Source organism: Cicer arietinum, chromosome 5, assembly GCF_000331145.2.
Source record: "Cicer arietinum cultivar CDC Frontier isolate Library 1 chromosome 5, Cicar.CDCFrontier_v2.0, whole genome shotgun sequence".
Taxonomy (NCBI): domain Eukaryota; kingdom Viridiplantae; phylum Streptophyta; class Magnoliopsida; order Fabales; family Fabaceae; genus Cicer; species Cicer arietinum.
Window position 1 is genome coordinate 67,196,944 of NC_021164.2, and position 18,871 is coordinate 67,215,814.

At 33.1% G+C, this 18,871-nt stretch overlaps 3 protein-coding genes across 3 annotated transcripts; all 3 read left to right on the forward strand.

The window, feature by feature from the left end:
• Nucleotides 1–4,027, forward strand: LOC101504509 (protein kinase STUNTED). The gene is made up of 10 exons (XM_004502486.4): nt 1–442; nt 520–617; nt 806–1,049; nt 1,142–1,810; nt 1,897–2,145; nt 2,237–2,400; nt 2,489–2,568; nt 2,680–2,827; nt 2,943–3,092; nt 3,410–4,027. Exons 1-10 carry the CDS (start codon nt 295–297, stop codon nt 3,653–3,655), a joined length of 2,196 nt encoding a protein of 731 aa, XP_004502543.1. The 5' UTR covers nt 1–294; the 3' UTR covers nt 3,656–4,027.
• Nucleotides 4,028–4,514: 487 nt separating this feature from the next.
• Nucleotides 4,515–6,042, forward strand: LOC101504823 (NAD(P)H-quinone oxidoreductase subunit M, chloroplastic). The gene is made up of 2 exons (XM_004502487.4): nt 4,515–5,187; nt 5,623–6,042. Exons 1-2 carry the CDS (start codon nt 4,729–4,731, stop codon nt 5,806–5,808), a joined length of 645 nt encoding a protein of 214 aa, XP_004502544.1. The 5' UTR covers nt 4,515–4,728; the 3' UTR covers nt 5,809–6,042.
• A 954-nt stretch (nt 6,043–6,996) lies between these two features.
• LOC101505137 (UDP-sugar pyrophospharylase) lies at nt 6,997–17,714 on the forward strand. Its single transcript, XM_004502488.4, has 17 exons — nt 6,997–7,226; nt 7,314–7,418; nt 7,501–7,617; nt 7,947–8,087; nt 8,893–8,983; nt 9,902–10,029; nt 10,111–10,182; nt 10,313–10,377; nt 10,675–10,735; nt 10,823–10,940; nt 11,942–12,066; nt 12,217–12,293; nt 12,618–12,723; nt 12,910–12,969; nt 13,373–13,453; nt 15,272–15,511; nt 17,252–17,714. Exons 1-17 carry the CDS (start codon nt 7,179–7,181, stop codon nt 17,417–17,419), a joined length of 1,803 nt encoding a protein of 600 aa, XP_004502545.1. The 5' UTR covers nt 6,997–7,178; the 3' UTR covers nt 17,420–17,714.
• The last annotated feature ends 1,157 nt before the right edge of the window (nt 17,715–18,871 follow it).

Sequence of the window (18,871 nt, forward strand, 5' to 3'; positions counted from 1 at the left end):
TTTGTTGTTAGATTCTTGTTAAAAAAGTCACATGTTTAATGATGGCATTAACCAAAAAAGTTATTATGGTTGAATGAAGCGTGTCACTCCTCTTCCTCCCTTACCTATTCCTGTGCTTCTGTCCTAAGCTGAGGTAAGTAAGTTGGGACCTTCTAAACCAAACATTTGTTGGCGACACAAAACTCTTCTCTGTTATATCAGAATACCTCACTCACTTGCGCTCCAACAACATCTTACATCCTACTCTCCCTCTGATTCTGATCCCCTAAATAAACTATAACTTAAATTCAAAATATGACTCCCCACGGCGGCTCCGGTTGCCGGACGGTGGTGGTCGGAGTCAAAATGGATTCCTCCAGCAATGAGCTTCTCACGTGGGCTTTAGTTAAAGTTGCTCAACCCGGTGATCTCGTTGTTGCTCTGCATGTTCTTGGTACCAATGGTAAGCGATCATTTTTTTTTCTTTTTCTTGTTACTGATTTTCGTGAAGATTGATCGGTGAAATTGGGTTTTCTATAGAAATTGTCAACGGAGATGGGAAATCTTCGCTGCTTTCTCTTGTCAAAGCATTTGACTCTGTTCTTGCTGTTTATGAAGGATTCTGCAATTTGAAACAGGTTCAATTTCTAAAGCTCGATATTCAAATTCATTTCTTTCTTCAAGTTTCTAAATGCAGAGCACAAAATTTAAAATTTCCACCTCTAATTATAATCCCAATAAAAAAGAAATTTCAGTTACAATATTTCAAGTTTATGAAAAATTGAAACTGTACAATTTTAATTTTTTATTTATTTATATTTTGTAGGTGGATCTTAAGCTAAAAATTTGCCGTGGTTCATCGGTGAAGAAAATTTTGGTTAGAGAAGCAGTTGCTTATTCTGCAACTCATGTTATGGTTGGAACTGGCTTTCATAGAATTCGGTCATCTACCACTGTAGCTAAGTATTGTGCTAGAAAGTTATCCAAGGAGTGTTGTGTTCTTGCTGTTAGTAATGGGAAAGTTGTGTTCAAGCGTGACAGCTTGGCATCAACTGTTGCTGATGTACAAGGTTTTGGATTTTACTTAATTTTGATTTAATGTGGATCTCATTGTTCATGAACTTGGTTTAATTTGAAGTTATTGATTTTGTTTTTTTGTTAGGATTCGATGGTCAACGACGAAATGGTTTGCTTGGTTCAATTCATTGGACATTTGGTAAGAGTTCAAAAGTTCTAAATGCTGATGCTGATGAGGGAAGTAGACGAATTTCGGATCACAGTTTAGCTAAGGTTTTATTGGATGCTAGAGAAAATGTTGGAAATCGGAGTTGCTCGATTTGTGGATCGACGTCGGAATTGCAAGACACTTCTTGTCACCAACTTGAGGAAGGGTCTTCTGGTGTCGGTAGCAATGAGAATTCTTTGGCAATAGTACCTGTACAGACTACTGAATTGAAACCCGGTTGGCCACTACTACACCGTAAGATTTCATCGGATAGACGATTACATGATAAACCGTTCATGCCATGCCACCAGATCTCTGTGGTCCAGTGGGCGATGAGGTTGCCGCGTAGAAATATTTTGTATGGTGTTGATAATGATAAACAACCTAGTATTTGTGATCAGGGTCAGGATCAATCTGTGGCTTTGGATAGTGAAAGTGGTGCTCTCGTTCCAGTAGATTCAGAAATATGGAAAACTTCTTCTTCACCCGAATGCAATACAAAAAGCATTCCTAAAGAATTGGAGAGCCTTCATGTGAAGTACTCGTCAACTTGCAGATTGTTTGAGTACCAAGAACTTGTATTAGCAACATCAAATTTTTTGCCTGGTTTGTTTCCTAGCACTAGTTTGGCTGTGTTCAATTTTAACAAAACCATTTTGTTTTTAACAACATTGTTACAAATATGATTTCAGAAAACTTGATCGGGAAAGGAGGAAGTAGTAAGGTTTATCGAGGCTGCCTTCGTGATGGCAAGGAACTTGCTGTCAAAATCTTAAAGCCTTCTTATGACGTTTTGAAGGAGTTTCTTTTGGAAATAGAAATCATCACTACATTGTATCACAAAAACATTATTTCACTCCTCGGGTTCTGCTTCGAGAATGGCAAACTTCTTCTGGTCTACGATTTCTTGTCAAGAGGAAGCCTTGAAGAAAACATTCATGGTAGACAAATATACCTTGCAACACACACTTTAGTTTTTCTATGTGACCAAATGATTTTTTACTAACTTATTTCTATTCCATGCTAAATTAGGGACTGAGAAAAACCCACGCGAGTTCGGTTGGACTCAGAGATATAAGGTTGCAACAGGTGTTGCCGAGGCTTTGGATTATCTTCATTGTAAAGATGATCGGCCTGTGATCCATCGGGATGTAAAATCATCTAATGTATTACTCTCCGAAGATTTTGAACCCCAGGTATTTATCTTTCGACTGATTGACTTTTAATATTTTAAATTATTTGTTTTGATCAATCTTTTTGTTGTTCTACTTTGATTTTACTCAGCTCTCAGATTTTGGATTGGCTACGTGGGCATCGACCTCGTCATCAAATATAACATGCACAGATGTTGCTGGAACCTTTGGGTTAGTACTTTGAAATCTAGCATAACTGAGTACCATCCATTCTTATCCGTACAAGCTGCAGAAATTGTATTTAGAATGATCCTCAATCATATATTGCGCTCGTTTATGCAGTTATATGGCTCCTGAATACTTCATGTACGGCAAAGTAAACGATAAGATCGATGTGTATGCATTTGGTGTTGTGCTGCTTGAGCTTCTTTCGGGTCGAAAGCCCATAAGTGGTGATTATCCAAAAGGTCAAGAAAGTATTGTTATGTGGGTACGTACATGGCAGAGATCCTATATTCCTATAATATGATTTCTCCTCATTTACTTCTTATTTCCTAATCATCAGGTATTATTATGGAATAAATAATAGAAAAACACTTTTGCAGGCAAGTCCACTTCTAAATAGTGGAAAGGTGTCACAATTGTTAGATCCTAGTTTGGGTGATAACTATGATCATGAGGAGATGGAGAGGATGGTCTTAGCAGCCACTCTTTGTATCAAACGTGCTCCAAAAGCTAGACCTCCAATGAGCATTGTAAGTGGTCCACTATCATCTTTATAGCAAATTGAGCACTTGAAATTCTATAGCATACTTTTTTTTATAGACAAATATTAGTGGTTAGTTTGTTATGGAGAGGAGTAATTTGTTAGTAGAAGGAATTGAACCCTAGACTTCCTTCTCAATAAATGCTCTTTCAGCGTCCCAACCCATGTCACTGGACTACACCTTCAAGAACATTCTATAGCATACTCATTGACTTTATCTTCTTGTTCGAGCACCATAAAAGTATTCTCATTCTCTCCAGTAGTCCTTTATCTCTTGCAAATCTCATATATTCTATTGGACCACAGGTATCAAAGCTCCTACAAGGCGATACCGATGCAATCAAGTGGGCAAGGTTACAAGTCAATGCCTTGGAAGCACGCGAAATGCTCGACAATGAAGCATCTCCACATAGTAATCTACAGTCACATATTAATCTTGCACTGCTTGATGTGGAGGATGATTCACTCTCCATGTGCAGTGTTATGCAAAGTGTGTCATTAGAAGACTACTTGAGAGGAAGGTGGAGCAGCAGATCATCAAGTTTTGACTGAGGAAACTATTCAAATACAACCATATATTGCTACAAGAAAATCTCTATCCTTCTAACATTTTTTTATCACAAAAATTTGTAGATAAAGTTTTTTATGTGCATGTTCCATAAGCTTTTGGCGTCTTCATGGCTTTTATTAAAGGGGTTTTTTGGATGAGAGGTTGTTTTGTGTGTACCCTCCACCTTACCTTAATAATGAGGAAACTATACCTTGTCAATTTGTTGGGCTAGTTCTCCTTTTTCATTATACTTCAAATGGTGTCTATTTTTGTCACATCAAGTTTTGTAAAAGGATGAACAAGTTGTAATTTAGAACATTAGGATCATGGCTCTTAACCCTAATAATACTACAGCAATCTGCTGCCTTACTATATCTTCACGTGTAATCTCAATCTGTTTCCCTCATCAGCTATGTCTCATGTCTGTATACTACTTTATATGTTCTGTAGAATTGTACAATTATGTATGTTTTATATGAAAAATAAAAATCCTTGTTGGCTGAAACATGTTGGCACTAAATTGGGCGAGAAATTGCAATTGGGCCAAATTACAAAACTGTTTGGAAATGCAATTTTTGTACATTGTCCAAAAAAGAAAGCAACAAAAATTTATATGGTTTGTTAATTTTGATTTTGTTACATATGACTTCTAGTTGTTGAACAGTGAAAAGAAAGCTAGAAAACTTATGTAATAATGCAATGAGCAAAAAAAGTCTTAATTTCCAAGATTTAACTATAAGCAAATTTTAACTAACTTGTTTTTTTTTTTAATTAAAAAAAATCTAGCTTTTTAGTGTCATTATTCTTAAAATACTATTCATAATAATGAATATATTTTTTAAAACTCATAGTAAAGAATGTGCATGGGTAAAATTGGAAAAGCTGTGTCCATGAAAGAAACTGTTCTTTTCTTTTTCTCTCTTTCTTCTCTGGCCACAAAACATTTCCCTCAAGTTATTATGTAAGAAATCTTATCCATAGAAGAAATACTGGCCCTTAAAGGCAATCACCACAAAACTAAACCAACTTTACATTCCAAAGCTAACACCAACACAAAATTTTCCATTTAATAATCATGGCCACAAGTTGTTCCTACATGGTTTCTACCAAACTATCCATACTAGGTTGGACAGGAAGAAGAAAAGAAGTAAGAAACAGAACACCATTTTTCATTTCAGCTCAACAACAATCCGATGTTAAAGAAACAGATGGAGTGAAAATAGGAGAAGGGCAAAGAGAACGACCACAAAATCAGGAAATAAATCCAAAAGGAACAAAACCAAGACCAGTTGAACCTCAGGTGAATGTAAAAGACAAAAACATGAGTAGGGAATATGGTGGACAGTGGTTGAGCTGTGCCACACGTCATGTGAGAATCTATGCAGCTTATATTGATCCAGAAACTAGTGCTTTTGATCAGTCTCAGATGGATAAGCTCACTCTTATTCTTGATCCTACTGATGAGTTTGTTTGGAATCCTGACACTTGTAACTTGGTTTATTCTTACTTCCAGGAGCTTGTGGATCACTACGAGGTAGTTTCCTTGAAAACAATCAAATATACAATAGTTTTGTTTGTCTTACAATTAGAACATGTCACTATTCGGTTCAAGTACAAGTGGTTTAGTCACACATCGACTAAAATTGTGGTGAATATTAAATATATAACAGTGGTGACTCATATAAATATACTTAAATGAAAATCATCGTTGATAGTGAAATTTGCTTCTAAAAATGCCCCCGGTTAGAGACATCAATAATATAGAGGAATTTTATAATTTTATAATTTTAATATTTGTAATTAGTTGTTAATCCAAAAATGCATTATATTTTAGTTATGTGCTAGTTTTGAGGCAATTAACATAAGAATAGTATCATGATCTGGCTTATTCCAATTTGTGTTAATTCTGCTACAAGCTATTTCTGTATGGTGAAATATTAACTAACCTCTTTTTTATGATTAAAAACAGGGTGCTCCATTGAACGAATACACACTTCGCCTGATTGGTTCGGACATTGAGCACTATATAAGAAAGTTGTTATACGATGGGGCAGTCAAGTATAATATGAATGCAAGAGTTCTGAATTTCAGCATGGGGAAACCACGGATCCTCTTCAACAATGATATCCAACCTGAAGATGCTACTACTACTTGACAAATCATTTTTCAAACACACTTAAGAAAAGTTAATATAGTGACGAGTTCTTTAATTTGTATATTATAAAAAACTCTTGTCTAAGATTAGATGTTTTTTGGGTTGACCAAAACCAATGTAAAACTAAATATCATTACAGCACAGAGAATTGTTTTAGCTGTTGTTATGTGAAAAATTTATGTTTTGATATGTCCTACTTTGAAATAGTGGTTAATGATTGTCTTCCTATTATTATATTCCTTTCTTATTTCATAGTTGATCATATTAGAAAAGAATTGCATTTCATTCTTTAGCTAAATTTACTTTACATTCTAATAACGTTATTGCTTTTTCTATTATAATCAACGTACTTGTTTAGTCAAAGTATTTATTGTCAAACAAAAAGAAAACATATTTTTTATGTAAATTTGATTTGAGTGAGGGTTAAAAATCATAATGAGTAGGTCAATTCTCAATAGGTTGCTTTAGAGTTAACTCAACTAAAAATAAGTAATTTTTAGATATGAGAGGTTCATAGGTCAACTTCTAGCAATTATGAAAATAGGAAATAAGTTAAAAATAAAATAAAGATATGATCAGTTTTTTGACAACGACAATCTTTTTGTTACAAGATATAATGATAATTTACTAATGTTGTTAATTATTATATATTTTTTAAGAATGTTGCTTTATTTAAAAAAAAAAAAAGTAACACTAATAACTATTTTGTGATTATTTTTAAGAGAATTTAAACTTTTGAAGTTACAAAGGGAATAAGAATGTTGTTATTTATCATAATTTGTTTTAATCAATTGCTTTAAATTATTAAAAATATTTTAGTAATATTTAATGAGTCATGAATTCAATACCTAATTTTTAGTTTAAGTCAATTTTTAACTATATTATTATTATTATTTTATAGTTTTTGACTAAATTATTTAATTTAACTATGTTTGACTAAATTTAATCAATGTGTCGAATGTATAAATCATAAATTAAACATGAGGATTGATCTTAATTTCAATGTTTTTATCGAAAAGAATATTAATTTTAAAATTCGAATCAGTTCAAGTATCGGATAAAAAAATTACGACAAGTAAAAGATAATTAATCGTGGTGGTTAATTTGTTGTTGTGTGCGGGTGCCACGCGCGGGGTGTGGGTCGAGTTTACAAAGTGAAAGGTGAACCGCGGGTTCAGCTGAGATTGAGATTGAGATTGAGACGCAGTTGAACTGAAACTGAATTAAGAAGTTGAAACTTATTACTTTACATTCATTTATTTATAAGATTAAGCTTAATAAATAATCAGATCCACATAATTACCACCACGCCACCTTTAATAACATTTCACAGTCACCACCTTCTACTCTCACTCTCCTTTTCCAATTCCATGGCTTCTTCCCTCGGCGACAATTCCAACCTTCTCTCTCCGAAGCAGGTTCTTTTCCCCTCTCTCTCTCTCTAAACTTTTCATATTTCAATAAGTTATTCTGTTTCTGATGCTAATTATTGTTCCTCGAATCAGCATGAGTTGGTGAAGATGTTATTAGATAACGGCCAAGACCACCTGTTTCGCGATTGGCCGGGCCCTGGCGTCGACGACGACGAGAAGAAAGCGTTCTTCGATCAGGTTTGCTTTCGTCCATTCAATTTCCCACTTATAGATCTGTTTTTTCCATATGTCTCTCTAAACGACATTGCGTTTTGGTTAGCTTGTTCTACTCGATTCGAGTTACCCTGGTGGTTTGGAAGCATACATCAATAACGCTAGAAAACTCTTGGCTGATTCCAAAGCCGGAAATAATCCCTTTGATGGCTTCACACCTTCCGTAAGTCACAATTAACTCCATATGATTTTTTTGTCATATTCATTTGCTTGTTTCTTTGTTCCTCTTTATTATATTTTCAACATTGTGTTTTTTATTTGTATGTATAACAGTTTGTTCAAATTTTGATATGCAAAAGTGCTATAGTGCCACTATAGCCTCTATTGACAACTTTTTGTACTAACTAGTGTATTGTGAAACAATAGTGGTTTGTTCAAATTCAACTGCGTTATAGTAGAAGCTATTGAACAACACTCTGAATTTGAATTTTTTGTATGTACATGTCCATGGAATGGAATAATATGTAAGACTGTTTAGTAATGATTTTGAAGGTTCCAACTGGTGAGACCTTGACATTTGGGGATGAAAATTTCATCAAATTTGAGGAAACAGGTGTGCGTGAAGCTCGGAGAGCTGCATTTGTTCTTGTTGCTGGCGGTCTTGGGGAGCGTCTAGGATACAATGGGATTAAGGTACACCTTCATTTATTTTTTTGCTCTTTCATTCTCTGTGACGATGACATCTAGTATATATATACATAGAGGTTCCTGAAAATCACTTTGTCCCTAAATACACACTTTTGGGTTGGAAGGACCAAGGTTGTTGCTGTTTCGTCAAAATCAATCGACATCTAATTTATGGTGTTTGGTGATCATTGTGAGCTTATCAACTTGAATTCTGGAGTACTATGAAAACCAAAAATTTCAAGTAGTTGTATAGCTTAAACTATATTATTGAGGGGGCCAAATTATATGCTAAACACATTAGGAACTTTGTGTGTGGATCTTCATTAAATGAAGATTGTGACAAGGAATCTAATTCCCAAACACGTTGACAAATTTGTCACTACATTATAGAAGAAGCCATGTGTTTAGACTAAGATGACTCTGTTAATCAATCCAATATCTAGATGTATGGTAGACTCATCCTGAATACATTTCAATTTCTTGACGAGGGGTACCCTCTTATCTGCCACTATGAATCTTATTATGTCTTTTAGTCTCTCTCCTTTTGAATTGGAGGGTTTAATTCTCATATAAATAATTTTTCAAAAGAATTTGAATAACTTAGCACAACAAAGCTCTGCTGTTGGTTAGAAGGATTCCTAGTTTTAACACTAATATGGTAATATATCGACTGATGCTTTTTCACAGCTTTACCTCTATTTCTGATACCTTATAAAAGGCTTTTTGTGCCGTGTTTGCATGTGGACAATTCGAGCATGAGAAGGGTTTCATTGCCAACTCTTAATGGTAACTTCTGCTCTTCTTCTCTCAGGTTGCTCTTCCGGCAGAAACAACTACTGGAACACGTTTCTTGCAACATTACATTGAATCCATATTGGCCCTTCAAGAAGCAAGCTCGGAAGGTCAGTATTAATTTCCTTTTCTATATAGAGTCATATTTATCCATCTGATTTTGTTACATATGTGGTAAAACAAAAGACTTAGAGAAACTTGTGTAGACGGTAGGGACAGCCCAACACGTTACGAGGCCTAATGCGAAACTAGCAGACGAGACCTTCTCAAAGTTAATAAATAAATTATTAATATTTTATTTAAAATCTATCTTTTGCAAAATCATTTATCAAATTATTGTAATCGATTTCGTTTAACAATTCTTTTTCAGCCGATTATAAAGCTAATCCATTTAATTTTTCTTGTGAAATGGTTGATATTAGATAAGGAATTAGGAAGTAGAGTCAAAGTGAAAAAATAATTGTTTTGTCGTGTTGGTAACAAAATTTCTGATGAAAATTTCAATATGATATTTTAAAAAACCTTTTTAGTGAAAAACAATGTCTTTAATGTCATAAAATGCTTCCAATGGTACGTCATAAATAGATGCATTTAAATAGGTGTGCCATTTTATGATTTTGATTGAGTAGTAGTATAATCAAGATAGCTATCAATTAAAATAATGATTATGCAAAAATTGGGAATTAAAATTTTGTGGAGTATATTATTGGGCCTCTTGACGGTATAAAAACTAGAGTAATAAATTATATTTTGGTGAGAAATTTTTTATGCATTATGTAACAACATTCTTGGAATGACACGTAATCTTTCCCTCCTAAAATGGGTTGTAACAATTGACTGCTACAGAAAATATAGGAATTTGAGCAAAATGCTTTTTTACTTCTGATAAAATGCCTTGCAAAAATTATTTTCCACACCAGGGAAAGAAAAAATACTTTGTGGTTACGAATATCAAATATGATATTTATTAACTATAATATTAATAATTCAAAGTATTTTCTAGTAATGGGTGTGTTTTCAACTTTCAGGTGAAAGCGAAACACAGATTCCTTTTGTTATTATGACCTCTGATGACACCCATGGGCGTACCTTAGAGCTATTAAAATCAAATTCTTACTTTGGCATGCATCCCACACAAGTAACACTCTTAAAGCAGGTATGTCTTTTAATGTATTGTAGAAAATTTAATCTGGCTTTAAATTATTTTTTTTAATTATTAAATTTGTACATGATTCAGGAAAAAGTTGCATGCTTAGAAGATAATGATGCTAGGCTTGCATTGGATCCACAAAACAGATACAGAATTCAGGTATTATTGGATACAGTTATGATTGTAGTGATTTAACAAAAGGCAGAGATAGAAATGTGCTCTACAACTATTAACCTCATATTGGATTTTCACGCAAAGTGCATTCTATTAACTTTATCTCTCTGGGCAGACAAAACCTCATGGACATGGTGATGTGCATTCACTTCTTCATTCCAGCGGTATTCTGAAAGTATGGTATGAAAACAGTTTATTGATCCTTAAGACCTGTTTATATGTCTTCATTTTCATTTTTATGATATATATAGACATTGGATAGAACTGTTCAATACATATTTAAGTGATTTAAGAATGTTCTGAATATATTTTAGCACCAAAAAAAGATTATGTAAAAACTTTAAATATCGGCTGCAATTCTATAAATTGATGGGCTTGTACTCTAAAAACCTAACAAATAAGTAGAGCAAATGGCTCTTTCTATTTTGTTGATATACTTTGATCATAAATTTGATATAATGAACCTATACTTGTTAGGCATAATGCTGGGTTGAAATGGGTTCTCTTTTTCCAAGATACAAATGGACTTCTGTTCAAGGTTAGTTGCTTTAGCATTTCATACTTCCAACTAATCCTCTCTGATTTGCTCATTGGTATATTTTAAGTATTCATTTTGTGGATACAGGCAATTCCATCAGCACTTGGTGTCAGTTCTACCAAACAGTACCATGTCAATTCTCTTGCAGTACCTCGGAAAGCAAAAGAAGCTATTGGTGGAATTACCAGGCTCACCCACTCTGATGGTAAGTTGAATGTTTCATTTCTCGTACACAAAGAAAATATTGCTGATTATGGATTCACATATGTTACATTATAATGTAGGTTAGAATAATCAACTTGCTTTTGGTGTGTTGTAGTGGATAGAACTTCTTTCTTACCTGTAAAGTGGTTTGAAACTGAAAATTGTGAATATGTTATAGTTTGCCGTAATTAATGGGGAGATGACAGATAGACAATTATTATTTGTGGAAACACAAGTGGTTTTAATGTTGAACTTATCCACTGATATTGATTCCAAGCAGATCAAGTAAACTGCAAAATTAAATAATCTTATCTTGAAATCAGATGTAATGCAAAGGTGACAAGTGAGTATTTATTTCATAACGCATAGGTATAATGCTGAAACAATTGTTATGCTGATCTTCAAAATATTTACTTGTGTTGGGAAAAACAGACATAGAGAAATTTAAAGAACATAATAAAAATCAGAAAAAAACCACAACCGTTGTCAAATGACAACCATAGAATAACATTGTGTAAAAATTGTTACAGCACATAGACTTCTCTTATACTCTCCATGGCCTCATCACTCTCACACTCTCCAAAACAAATATTTGAATTACATCTCGCAACACTCAAATACAAGAGTATAAGAGAGAAAAAATATAATCAGATACAAGCTTAATGTGTTTCTGACTGATGCGATTTGTAATGAAGAAGTAGAGCCATATATATAGCTTTGAACTCCCTCTTTCTTTACAATTTGAGGATTGAAATGCTACCAAGTTCAAGTAAATGGTTGCTAGGGTAGAGCCTTTTCTCTAAGAAAAAGTATTTGGTGTGAGATCACAGTTCGAAATCCTGGACATTTGATTGTACCTATATTCCTACATCCTTTGAAGTTTTATTAAAATTTATCAACATTATATAAATATTATATCTCTTGACTTCATTATGTCAATGACATTTTTTCTGTGAATTTTCCTGAATTAATATGTTCATCATATGATCATTAAAATGACAGGGAGGTCTATGGTGATAAATGTGGAGTACAATCAGCTAGATCCTCTTCTCAGAGCAAGTGGATACCCTGACGGTGATGTCAACAGTGAGACTGGCTACTCCCCATTTCCAGGAAATATAAACCAAGTAATCATTTTTTCATACTTATCACAGTTTTATCATCCTGCCCCCAGCCGTCATTGTTATTATGTCAAATCTTATACTAACATCGTTGAACTGTATCATGATTATTTACGCCACGACTGCATAGTGACGATATCTTACTTTTCCTGCCAGTTGATTTTAGAACTTGGTCCTTACATTGAAGAGCTCGCAAAAACAGGAGGTGCCATACAGGAGTTCGTTAACCCAAAGTAATTCTTCTTCCGAATACTTACTTCATAACTTCGGTGTAGCATGCTTCAGTTTTATTTGATTACATTCTATGCTTTGTTGTCGAATCAGACTTTGCTTTCTCTTTTTCTTTCCTCTCGTCTTTCTTTTTTCTCGATAGATGATCAATGTTATTCTTTACAGTATGAGCTATTCCAGTTAGTTTGTAATTGAACTAGCATTATTTTATGAGTAACTTTTCATGTACAATTTGAGGAAAAATCTATGATGTCTTAATTTTCTCTCACCATTGATGTTTTCTTCATGATATATCACATTTACAATGTTGTATTTACTCATTACAGGTATAAAGATGCTAGCAAAACTTCATTTAAATCCTCAACTCGACTTGAATGTATGATGCAAGACTATCCAAAAACATTGCCCCCATCTGCCAGGGTTGGGTTCACGGTAAATTATCTATTTGAGAGCAGTACATAAATTTTAGCAAATCAAAGCTTATCAAGTTTGACTTTGCCATCCTTCAAGATTATCTTTTTCAGTTATAGATGGAGTCAGTCAATGATGTGATGTCACTTCATGGGTATTTGGTTGTTATGCTTGGTGCTGCCTGACTGGTCCAATATAATTGTGTAGGTCATGGAAACATGGTTTGCTTATGCGCCGGTGAAGAATAATGCTGAGGATGCTGCTAAGGTACTGCTTAAATTCTAATGCAAAAGTTCGTACATGTATAAACAAAATATGGTGAGTGCTTGATTTCCTAGTTATATGTATGCAGTATTGAATAAAAGTAGATTGGAAAGGTCTAGCCCCAAGTTTGTGATATTAAGAAATTTGGATTATAATTGAAATTTTTTATGTATAAAAAGGTCTTGAGTAATGGTATCTTAGGGCCTGCTTAGTTTTTTTTTTTTCTACATTTTTTTAATTATAAAAATTGCAACTTTATTTCCTATCTTCAAAGTTTTGTAAAAGAAATATTGAATTCCAATAACTTGCCGAAAGGTTTTCACAATAGATAATTACCAAATAGGCCCTTAACTTGCTAAAAGGTTTTCAAGATGGATAATTACGTGTACTTGTTTTTTATCTGAAGGTGCCAAAGGGAAATCCATACCATAGTGCTACCTCTGGAGAAATGGCCATCTACCGTGCCAATAGCCTTATTCTCAAAAAGGTAATTTAGTGATTTTACCCTTGTAACCTGTAAGTTTTGAATACTGTGTCACAGGTGTTAATTTTATTACTTTTGATGTTTTATTTCCTTTTAATGATTTTATGTTATTTCCTTATGAACTAGTTTTGTTGATATTAGTTAGTTAATTTTAGGAAATCTGAAAATACTTGCAATAGAATTTCAATTCATGTTTTTAATAAGTCCATCATACAAAATAATGAAGAGATGGAGAAAGATATCGACCATAAGATCTAAATTGAGTGTATGAAATGTAGGAGTGTTTTGGGTATAATGTGATAAAAAAGATAACACTCAAGCTTGAAGGAAAATTTATTACACAACCATAAAACCTGCAATGTTGCATAGAGTTGCCTGTTGCATGGTAAAAACTAGCAAGAAGTTAAACTTAATGTGGCTAACATGAGTACATTATGATGAACGAGTGATCATACAAAACAAGGTAGGAGTAGTAATAGAGAAGATGCAATCATCTCGTATTAGGTGATTTGGACATGCATGGAGAAGACTTGTAGAAACAATGTGTTAGAATTCAAAGTATGATTTATTATTCTTTGACTATACAACTTTTTAGATTCATTGGTAGAACTCCTATTTAAATACAAGTTCCTAGTATTTCAATGTAATTATTGTAACCGCATTATAAATAGAAGATGTGTGATCTTGTTTGAGACACACAAAAAACACAGAAAAGTATAGCATGAAGCAAAACATAGTCGTAAGATCAAGCGTAGAAGTAAAATATCATATTATGGCTGCAACGGCTTGTGAACTTACATGGCTAAAACAGTTACTCAAGCAACTCAAGTTAGGAGATGTCAACGTAATGAAACTAATTTGTGATAACCAAGTTGCACTTCATATTGCTTTCAATCCGGTCTTCCATGAGAGAATAAAGCACATAGAGATCGATTGTCATTTTGTAAGTGACAGTTCTTTCCGGAGAAATCACAACTAATTTTGTTGGTTCAAATGATAAATTGACTGGCATATTCATTAAGTCACTTTAGGGGTCCTCGAGTTGAATCTATATGTAACAAGCTTGGTGCATATGATATGTATGCTCCAGCTTGAGGAGGAGTGTTAGAATTCAAAGTATGATTTATTATTCTTTGACTGTACAACTTCCTAGGTTCATTGGTAGAACTCCTAGTCAAATACAAGTTCCTAGTATTTGAATGTAATTATTGTAACCTTATTATAAATAGTAGATGTGTGATTTTGTTTGAGACACACAAAAAACATATTTTACACACTGGTTAGGAGAATAATAGATCGGAATAGATCAGATGGAGCATAGTCCAATAGTTAAAGATGGAAAGAGACAAAGGAAAGTTAAATTATAGATCAAACTATTGAGAGAGATTTAAGGAGGGGTAATAGTCATAGGGCTTAATACATAACCAGAATTTATGATGGTGATTGATCCATGAAGCCAACCCAACCTAGTGGAAAAGGTTTGGTGATCGTTGTTGTTGTAGAATTCAATTCCCATTAGAATACTATACAGATTAGGAAAGTTACTTGAAGATTGTTTACTTGCCAGCAAGTGAAAGCTTCAATATGCCTACAAAAGGGTTTGCAATATTAAAAATTCATACAACTTAAATTTTAGCTTAAGAATGTTATTCCAATAATTTTTGTTGTTTCCAGATTGTTTTTGAGATTCCTGCACAGTTTGTCGGCCCCATTCTCTAATGTCTTTTTGTGCTTTTGTTCTCACTACCTAGATGCCAATTGCTAAAACTGTAATTGACAGTTCAGATTGTAATAAATTGTCTGCATTTTTTTTCCTTCCAGGCTGGTTTCCAAGTAGCAGATCCAGTATTGCAGGCTTTCAATGGGCAAGAGGTTGAAGTGTGGCCCCGTATCACATGGAAGCCAAAATGGGGTCTTACTTTTTCTTTAATCAAGAGCAAAGTCAGTGGAAATTGCTCTATTTCTCAGAGGTCTACACTGGCGATCAAGGGTAAAAAAATTTTCATTGAAAATCTTTCCGTAGATGGGGCTCTTATCATAGATGCTGTTGATGATACAGAGGTACGCCAATAAAATTTATCGGTTTTTTACCATGTGTTGTTGCATTTGCATATTAGCTGCTCATTACAAGTTAATGTAAGACGGCACAATGGTGTATGTAACCTTATTTCCTACCCCTCCCCCTATTCCTCAGTGTTGTTATCAACTATTTTGCACGGGTTATCATCCAAACTAATTATGTTTTTTGCCTATAGGTGCTGATATTGGGTTTGGACAATAACTTTTGTTGAATAGTTGATAACAATTTTAAAAATAGTTCATAATAGGGATAGATAATAAGGTAAAAAAATAATCCAAAACATAATTAGGGTAGGTATAATTTCAATTTTAACACCATACCATAGATTGGGAACGAAATGTACATATCAATCCATAAAAATATGGAACCTAACTTCTCCTGATAAATACCCAATTAGATAACCAAGCTATCCAAAATGGAACAGAAGTTTTTTTGTACTCTTTTAAATACTAAATTCCCAATAATGACTGCACATGCTAAAGGTACTCCGTTCCTTTCTTATTTTTAATTATTTTTATTACTATGTTAGAAACCTAAGAATTAGATTCCAAGGATTTAGAGGAAGAATACTAATATTTAGAAAAAAGATATAAAATAATAGGAGAGAATCTCTTCTACGAAAATGATACACAAGAGTAGTTACACTCCTACAATGGTTTACACCACTCAATTTCTAAAGTTGATAAAAATACTTTTATAAGGGTTGAAACCTTTTTTTTTACAAGTCCCACGTACACTTGGGATAAGAGGGGCAAAGAATCCCTAACTACCTACTAACAAGTAACAACTTTGCAGTCTAACTAACACCTAATTATCCCTATAACAATCTCAACCAATCCAATTAACTACTTCTACTAACTAACTCTCTTGTATCTAAGTCTTAACATACTATTATTAATCTACCTAGGGGTGGGCAAAATTTGGTTCAGAACCAAAACTGAATGTAAACTGAACCAAACTGATTTCCAGATATTAAGAACCAAAGCGAACTGGTTCTGGTTCAACCTAAATTCAATCGAATTGGTTTTTAAACTAGTGAACCGGTTCTATGCAGTGAATTGCAAACCAAACTGTTCTTAACTTAACTGCTTTTATTCGAGGTGAACTGAACTGTTACAATATGCATTGATTCGAACCAAACTACTTTTGCATCAACAAAACCGAACCATTTTTCTAAATGAAGGAGAAAAAATTGTTTGAAGAAAATCCTACAACAGTTTTGATCAAACAATTCAATGCAAATAAATTCATATAAAAATAATTAAATTTAAGTTTATGACTACCATGAAATTAATAATCCAATTTAAAGGATATTGAATGCTAAATCTATCAAACTCATTTCATTGTAACAACTATGTACAGAGAGAGAGAGAATACGGGGAGGGAGAGAGAGAGGGGGAAGATTTATGGACGATGAAATTTAATTTTGCTTTGTAACAATTTAGTTCGGTTCAGTTCTAGTTTTTAAAAACCAGTTCGGTTAATAAACTGTTTTTGAAAAAGCAGTTTGGTTCTCAATTTTTATAAGTCAGATCAGCTCAAAAATAGTTCGGTTTACTTCTGCAGTTTAGTTTGGTAGATTATCTACCCCACCATTATCTCTTCAAAAAATAATTGAAGCTTGATCCTATTGACTTGAATGTCCATGGCTGTGTGTTTGATTGAATATTTTTTATTAATGGGGAGATTTTTTAATATATATATATATATAAATTAAATAGGTAACCGTGGGTGGTTCAGTTCAGAACAATGGTTGGACTCTTGAACCGGTTGACTTCAAAGATGCCTCGGAGCCTGAGGTATTGAGAATCAGGGGTTTTAAATTTAACAAAGTTGAACAAGTGGAAGCGAAATACTCTGAGCCAGGCAAATTTCACTTCAAGGCTTGAACTTGAAGTTGCATCTGTTCAAAGAATGTTTATCTCTCGTGCTTTCATCATCTATTCTTTATTCTCTTGTAACGTGACGCTATAAATTAGGTTTGGGGGTGCCTTTCTAGTAATAATAATATAGGTTTGGGGGTGCCTTTCTAGTAATAATAACATGTTCTAAGTACCGATGTTAAAGTTTTGCAGGGTTTCTCGCACAATTGCACCCTCTCATATAGGTTTTTGAGTGAAGTAACTGTTATTTTTGTTCATAAGATTAGCTCCAATTTAATTAAAGAAAATTTTGTTGCATTCATATTGTGCAAGGTGTAAATGATCTGAAACCCTTTATATTGGTGTGGTATAAATTGAAATATAAGCATCATCATATCTGTATATGCATATGAAGAAAAGGTAATATGTACATCAAACAATGTTCAATTATGTTGGATAAAGTTAAAAACCATGCTGATTGCTTTATGCATCCTATAGTCATTAATTAGTATATACTATATACTGTAATTACCTATTTTATGGGTATGATTAATTACCTTCAAAAATTATTGGTGATGACTATAATAGTAAATTAGTCTTTCAAGACTGAAAGGATAAAGTCATACAAGAAGGTTGGGAGAAAAATATAAGAGAAAGCATTTAGCTAATTTGGTGTAAGTTTCCTATCTATGCAAGTATGCATGGACAAGTGAATTAGTTAGTCTCTAACGTGTGTCATGCAAACTTGAAGATATTTTGGTCGTTCATGATGTTGTCATGCAAAATTAGAACATAGTTCTGATTTTGATAAATTATCGCCTCAAATTTAAGCTCCAACCAATATGAAGATTGTTAATCAGTTTTTATAATTATATTTACAGTTTTCACTTATTTTAGAGGTTAAGTCATAAGATTTTAAAAAATATATACAAGCAAACCATGGTGTAACATGTGTTTTAGCCTACCTTTTTAAGATTATCTTTGGTGTCAGAAAATATTTTTTATTTTGGTTTTAATTATAAATTTTTTTTTTAGCTGTCACTTTTCTTTATGTTTTAAAAATTTTGCATGTCAAATAGGAAAAACATTTTTTTTATTGTTTCGTCTTTTTTTATTTATTTAACTTTAGTTGTTTTATGCTCTCTCAAAAAAATTTAGATTGTTGTCCCTCAATCTTATTTTAAAACCTATACTCCTCTCCCATGAGATAAATATGTGTTATTATATTTTAGTCTTGTCAAACTTTTTCTTCGGTCAAACATATTTCTTAATGGTAGTAAAGAGTCATAGATGATGAGTCTTTTAAATAAAATTTTGATTTCTCACTAAATTTAATGTCACTAACTAACAACTTGAATATTTAATATTAATTTTAGAGTTTTAGGACTATATAAGAAGTTTTAATTATCCATATTATCATTTTTGAAACTTTATTCAAAATATTTATTATATATTTTATTGTCTTGCAGTTTATAGTAA